General features: G+C 53.8%; 1 protein-coding gene across 1 annotated transcript in view; it reads right to left on the bottom strand.

Moving 5' to 3' along the window:
• The window catches only part of LOC309450062 (uncharacterized protein), a gene marked incomplete at its 3' end in the record, with an annotated part of 6,439 nt that extends 219 nt beyond the window's left edge, over positions 1-6,220 (bottom strand). Inside the window, exons 1-11 of the mRNA XM_082072709.1 lie at positions 5,429-6,220; positions 5,010-5,183; positions 4,825-4,931; positions 2,648-2,796; positions 2,416-2,492; positions 2,057-2,159; positions 1,895-1,962; positions 1,685-1,762; positions 687-839; positions 368-537; positions 74-167 (exon numbers count right to left, since the gene is read on the bottom strand). Coding sequence (XP_081928835.1) covers positions 74-167; positions 368-537; positions 687-839; positions 1,685-1,762; positions 1,895-1,962; positions 2,057-2,159; positions 2,416-2,492; positions 2,648-2,796; positions 4,825-4,931; positions 5,010-5,183; positions 5,429-5,560 — 1,305 coding nt within the window. The 5' untranslated portion in view covers positions 5,561-6,220. The remainder of the gene's footprint in view (positions 1-73; positions 168-367; positions 538-686; positions 840-1,684; positions 1,763-1,894; positions 1,963-2,056; positions 2,160-2,415; positions 2,493-2,647; positions 2,797-4,824; positions 4,932-5,009; positions 5,184-5,428) is intronic.
• Positions 6,221-6,672: the final 452 nt, after the last annotated feature.

The raw sequence follows: 6,672 nt of genomic DNA on the forward strand, positions 1-6,672 counted from the left end.
TTCAAACTTCCCCACCTGAACATGGAACTCGTCTCTGGGAGCTCGTGAAAAGGGAAGCTTTTGACTAGCTTACTGAGGCAGAGGCTTGCAGCTCTTTCCGAAGGGCTTCCATGGTGTTGGCTTGTTGCCGGGCTGTGGCTTGCAGCTTGGCCATTCCGACTTGGAGCCTAAAAAAGAAGGACAGGTCTTATCACAGAAGTCCACAAGAGCACAAATCCCAAAGGAAGAGTGTGATAGAACCTCATCTGAAACAAAAGCATCTTTGAAAAGCATGTGGTATTATCTTGCTGGCATGCACAAAGGCAGTCCAGTTGTTTTCCCACAATCGCAGAAAGCAAAGCCTTGCCCTGCTGTGTGACTTCCTTACTGTTGCATGCGTTCTTCCAGCTCTGGGAGAGCTGCAGTTCCAGAAGAGGTGACCAGAAGGCTCCGCAGGTTCTCAGAAGCTGTTAGCTCCCTCTCCTTATTCTTCATGGCACTCTCCAGGGCCTCGGCATAACACTCGGTCCGGATCAGCCGTTCTTGCAGTTCCTGCAGCTGTCAAACCAAAGCAAGAATCCGCAGTAGTCGGCTTAGGCTTGATAAAAAGGAGTGGACCCCCAACTAAGGCTCCGTTCCTCACTCTGGTTTGCAACAGAAAAGGCCTGGGTCCCTGCCAAGAGGCAAGAGACAGGCTTTCTCCATACCTGAGCTTTAGAACGGTTCAGTTCCTTCTGCAGCTGCAGTTTCTGTTCCTGCAGGTCCCTGCTGGAGCGCTTCTCGACTTCAAGTGAAACTTCTGCTCTGGAGCAGTTTCTGAGAGCGCTGACAAGCTCCTCCCGCAGCCACCTGATGCATCCCTAAAGAAATGGTGTTCCATGAGCAGGGAGCAGTCAGTAAGAAGATGACAACGGGACACATGCTTTTAGTCATGGGATCATATCATTGGACTGATCTTCAGCATGGCCAGCAGGTGGAGGGAGGTGATTCTCCCCTTCTGCTCTGCTCTGCTCTTGTGAGCCCCACCTGGACTACTGCCTCCAGCTCTTGGGTCCCCAGCACAAGGAAGACACGGGCCTGTTCGAGTGGGTCCAGAGGAGGGCCACAGAAATGACCAGAGGGTTGGAACAAGGGTGGTGGGACACTGGAGCAGGCTGCCCAGAGAAGTTGTGGGTGCCCCATCCCTGGAATCGTTCAAAGTCAGGCTGGGCAGGGCTTTGAGCAAGCTGACCTAGTGGAAGATGACCCTGCCCATAGCAGGGCTTTGGACTAAATGATCTTTAGAGGACCTGTCCAACCCAAACCATTCTAAGCTTCTATGACTCAGTGAATTCAAAGATGAGAGATTTTGGCCACCACCAGCAGGCACCTGCCGGCACCTTTCTCAGCTGAGCACATCCAAACGACCGGCAGCTCATCAGGATGCTTTCTCTTTCCTAATACACAGAAAACGCTTCCGTATTTTCCTCCTCCAAACAGAGGCTGAGAGACTGTGCCACCGACTTTTTCCTAACCGTACATTTTCCCTCTTCATGCCGCACCTCTGCTTCACAATGGGAACAAAAAGGGATCCAAAATAGGCTTCAGGTCCTGATTCAAAAACTGCCTCTTAGCAGCACTCCAAAAGGAACTCAATAGCAAGAACAGGTCTCCTTAAGCTGACAGGCTTGATTTACAGATATGTGCATCAGGCCCCAAGAGTCACCTGAGTGTCGCCTTGACCATCGGTTTGTGTTGAAGCCTCCTTCTTGAGCGGAAGCTCTTCTCTCTCCAGTGCAAAAACCTGAGCGAGCAAGAACACAGACCGACAGACAGTGAGGAGAGGAATCCGCAGCAACACTGCAGCATCACACTGCCTTCCAGCAGCTGGGCTTAACAAGTGCAACAATTCTGTAAGCTCAGGAAGACAAAGTACCTCATCCAAAGAAGAGAAGTCAAACTCTTCTTCTTCTTCTTGCGCTTCACCTGCTGCTGGCAACACACCTACAAAGAGATAAGAAGCGCCACGCTGCTGTGAGTGCTTATTTCACTCTGCTTTTCCCCAGCCGCTTCACTCCAGAGAAGCTTAGGAAATTACCAATGTGATGCTCCTCTGCAACAGGCTGCGCACACGCTCCTTGTTGGTTTGCATCATGAGGCGGCATGAGAGCTGACACTTCCTCTGGACCTTCAGAATCAGTCTGTGGAAATTAAGACATGCGTTAGAACTGGCACAAACTGCTTCTGGACCCATCTCCATTCCTGGAGGTATTCAGGGGACGTGGAGATGTATTGCTAAGGGACATGGTTCAGTTCTGGACTTGGCAGTGCCAGCTGTGCAGCTGGACTCGATGATCTCAAGGGTCTATTTTGACCGAAGAGATGCTGGCATTCCAAGCCTGTGTCGGAAGCAGAAGGAAAAGAGCTCAAAAGTAAGCAAGCCCAGTTGGGCCCCACCTTCAGAGAAGTTAGGTCTAAATCAGACAGGGAGTCACATTCCTCCTCTTGCTGTGCTCCAGCTTCTGGCAAGACACCTTCAAAGGAGAGAAGAGGCACAATGCAGTCCTGAGTGCTTGTTTAACTGTGTCTTTTCCCATCCCCCAGGCCCTGCATTTAACAAAGGGTTCTCATTGCCCTTAAGGCCTCAGCGATTTGTCCTCATCACCTCTTCCATGCTGAGGGATCCTACCTGCTCCAGTCTGCACAGGTGCTCCCATGGGAGGGGCAGGAGTCGTCCCAGAGCAAGAGATCTCAGGTACTGCTGGACCTCCTGTGCCTCCTACAGAGCATTCTCCTGTTCTTTTACAGTTTTTGTATTCCTCCAGTGTCTTTACAACTCTACATAGAAAAAGGAAGGAAATGAACTCGGTGATCTTATCCCCACTCTTGCATCCTCTTTCTGCTGGAAGTGCAACAGCCATTCATGAGCCATCCTACACATCTTCAGAGCCAGGTCTAAATGGTAACACACACACACACACACACACACACACACCACTCATGGCACTACTACTGCAGACTGAAGTACTCACTGCAGGCATGTTCACAGTACAGGTGCCTGTTCCTGTCAGTGGGGTAATTCACCCCTGCTGGCTACAGTCTCATTTTATAAACATCCCCTCCATTTTGGGGGCCAGTGAGCCTGACATCTGACTACAAGGCTTCTACCTCAGCGGGATGCTATACTAATGCTGCAGCCACTCTTCATTTCAAGTCGGGGTAATGTCTCCCCAAACCCCGTCTGGACTTTGAAGGGTTTCAGGAATTTGCATGCTTAGTCTGAGGACCTGAGACTTTAGAGAGCTCCTAAGTGAGATTTCAAGAGGCCAACAAAGATTGCAGTTGCATTCCAGGCACTGCAGGGATAAACTACATTGCACACATGTCATTTTCTAACAACTCTGGCAGAGGGGCAGTTTGGGCTCTGAAGAGACACCACTTTCAGGGTTTCTTCACAAGCAGAACTAAAGACAAAAAACCCCCCAAACCAAGAAAATAGTAAGAACATCCTCCAGACCAAGGCTGCTGTGCAAAATGGTGCATTAGCACAAGACCGATACTGTGCTAGAAGCATGCAGGGAAGGAACCAGCCTCTTGTTTTGCTAGAGCAATCCTCAAACATGCTTTGTTCCTCAAGAGGTTTTTACTCCACAGTTTACCCCGGCACCCTTCTCTCCTGCTCCCCATCCATATGGGATGACAGAAGGGGCAGGGGGAGAAGACACAAAGTCCAGATTCAGCAACAAGAGGTCATGGGCAGTTGTTTATGGCTCGTCAAGGCATACTTGTGGGCATAACGCTCTTCATTCACCCACCAGTAGGCTGCCGTCACTAGGAGAGGGCTACTTCATTCAGCCTAGCTGTTAAGGACACGTAGCCACCTTAGGGAAGGAACAGTCAGGGGAGCAAAGCTGCCCACAAGAGGAGGAAAACCACTGAAGATTTTAATGCATCAGGGATATCGGTTGGATCCCCTCTGAAACAAAAGGCAGGTAGTTGCTAGTCAGTTGGGTGGAGCTTGGCAGCACGCAGGTGAATTCCCAGACAGAGCTGTGGAGGGAAGTTTTCCTCAGCTTGCAAATCCACTCTTGACACGGAAAGAGATGCATCAGAAGATGTCACTGAGCCCAGCTTCAACAAAGGTCTCAACACCCCATTCAAGCAAAAAGGGCTGCACATCAACACAGACATGCTGACAATGCAGCTGCTCTAACAAGGATGTAAAGCACTTACTCAGGCTTAAACTGACGGTGATAATCCAAAACTGCACGGCCATACTTGTTTCGATGAAAAAGATCAACACCATGCTGAAGAAGAAGCCGTAGTACATTCACATTCCCAGCATAAGCGGCAAGCACAAGAGTGGTCCTAAAGCATCCAAGAAACCATAGGAAATACATCAGCTTCTGCAGACATTGCCTTGCCATTACTTGAGTCCTTCTTTGCTCCTCAAACAATCATTTCCCCTCCTACAGGCAGAGCAAAATTACAGCAGAACACGTGGATGCGTCAGACACTTGAGGGTGGTGGGACCTCGGGAGGTCTCCAGGCCAAGCGTCTCCCCGGAGCAGACTCGGGGAGGTGTGTGTGCGTGTGTGTCTGTGTTTCTGTGTGCACGTGTGTGCACGCTCACGCGCACGTGTGTGTGTGCTGGCACTACAGCCAACACTTGCTTGCAGTCCCCAGTGCAGAGATCATCCCCCGAGGTAAGAGAGCAGCCGAGTGCGGGTCTGCTCTCACAGGGGCACAGAAGGAGCTCCTTCTGGACAGCTCCTGGTTCTTTTTCAAAGCTCATTCCTATGGCTCCCATCAAGCCAGCCTGAACAATGCTCAGGAGTCCCATGCACACTTTTGATGAGAATTCACCTTTCATGCAGATCTCGAGTGTGCACATCAGCTCCTTTTTGAATGAGGAACTCAACCATCTCTTCGTGGTGTTGGAGGATGGCAAGGGCAAGAGGAGTGTATCCCAACTGAAAGGAGAAACCATCTCCCTTAGAAGAACACAGGAAAGGCTGGGGAAGAGAAGCCTTACCGAAGCCCAAGCTTACCGCATTCTTAGCCTCAATCTGGGCATTGTGCTCGAGTAAGAGCTCCACCATCGCTTTGCTGGGCACGATGGCAGCCACGTGAAGGGCAGTGTTGCCGCCAGCACCTTTGCGGTCAGGGTCGGCACCGTGCTCCAGCAGAGCAGTCACGCAGTCTTTGTGCTCGTGCTCTACTGCCTGGAAACAAGCCACAAAGGAGAAGTAACTTCCGACACGTACCTTTCTCTCTGTCAGAGCTCCTGCATCTTCCCAACGCGGGAAAGTATGAGCGCCTTCACAGATTAGGCAACATATGCCCCTTCCCCACTGACTGCAACATACCTGCTTCTATGCAGGCCTACGTCAAGAGTCACGCAAGCCAGGTATGGCTCAGTGCATAATCGACAAGCCCCACGTACGACAGCGTAACATATTCCACGTACCAGCATCAGTGGTGTTTTCCGAAACATTGCATGAGGGTTGAGCTGGCACCGCTTTCCTGCCAGAAAGCGAACGACATCTGCATGGCCGTTCGCACAAGCAAGATGCAGAGGCGTCCTAGAAATTAAATACATCCAGTTAGCACAGACAAGACGGCTGAAGACATCGTTTCAGGCTGTGGGGCCAACCACCTAGGGGCACAAGGCTCAACTGCCAAAAAAGAAGCCAAAAGCAAGCTTTCTGGTGCCAGAGCGCATCCGCTGGCTCCTGTCCCAGCTGGGGCGGGCCTCCGGTAAGGGCAGCGCTGCAGAGCCGGCCTGTCCCTAGGGTGCTTGCCATCGTGTGGGGCTTCGCCGGCTCTTCCAGCCAGAGCACGTGTGTCTTCGCTATGGGCACTGCCCGCCTCTTACTGCTTGTTGGCATCCCGCGAGTTGATGTAGCATCTCTTCCGCCACCAGCGCTGCTGCAGCCAGGCCAGGTCGCCACGGGCGGCCGCGCCGTGCAGCCCGCCCCGGCCCTTCTCCCGGAGCTCCGAGGCCCCGGCGGTGCTGGGCGCGGAAGCGCCGTCAGACGGCGGCCGCTCCCGCACCCTCCCGAGCAGTGCCATGAAGCTCTGCATGGTGCGGGGGAGACGAGGGCACGGCCCGCTCCGGGATGAGCAGCCGCAGGAGTCGCCCGGCGGACTCTGACGAGCCCCGGAGACCAAGGGGAGTGGGCGCGGAGAGGGCAAGAGAAGCCCAGAACCGAGCCCCTGGCGGACAAGGGTAGAGGGCACGGAGAGGGCAAGAGGAGCTCAGAACCGAGCCCCGGGTGAGCAAGGGTATAGGGCACGGAGAGGGCAAGAGAAGCCCAGAACCGAGCCCCGGGAGAGCAACGTTAGAGGGCGTTGCGAAGGCGAGAAGAGCCGAGATGAGGCGAGTCCCGAGCTGGGTCGCAGCTCCCGACGCTCCGAGCCACACACGCACTGCCGGTCCCGCTGCGGCGGCGACAGCACTGAGAGCCGGCGGCTGCAGGGGGCGGCTTAAAAGCGTCAGCTCGGGGCGTCACAGCGGGCGGGCCGGGGGCGTCACAGCGGGCGGGGTGACGCCGGCCCGGGGCGAGCGGGCTGCGGCTCCGGCGCTGGGGCTCCCGCGGGGCCGGGCGGCCGCGAAATGCGTTTGCGAATGTGCCGTTTGCACAGCTGCGGTTCAGGAGCGCAATTGGCGGCCGTGTGCAGGCTGTTGAAGGATCCGCCTGTCAGTGACAA

This window comes from Streptopelia decaocto (assembly GCF_964273445.1).
Source record: "Streptopelia decaocto genome assembly, chromosome: 1".
NCBI lineage: Eukaryota > Metazoa > Chordata > Aves > Columbiformes > Columbidae > Streptopelia > Streptopelia decaocto.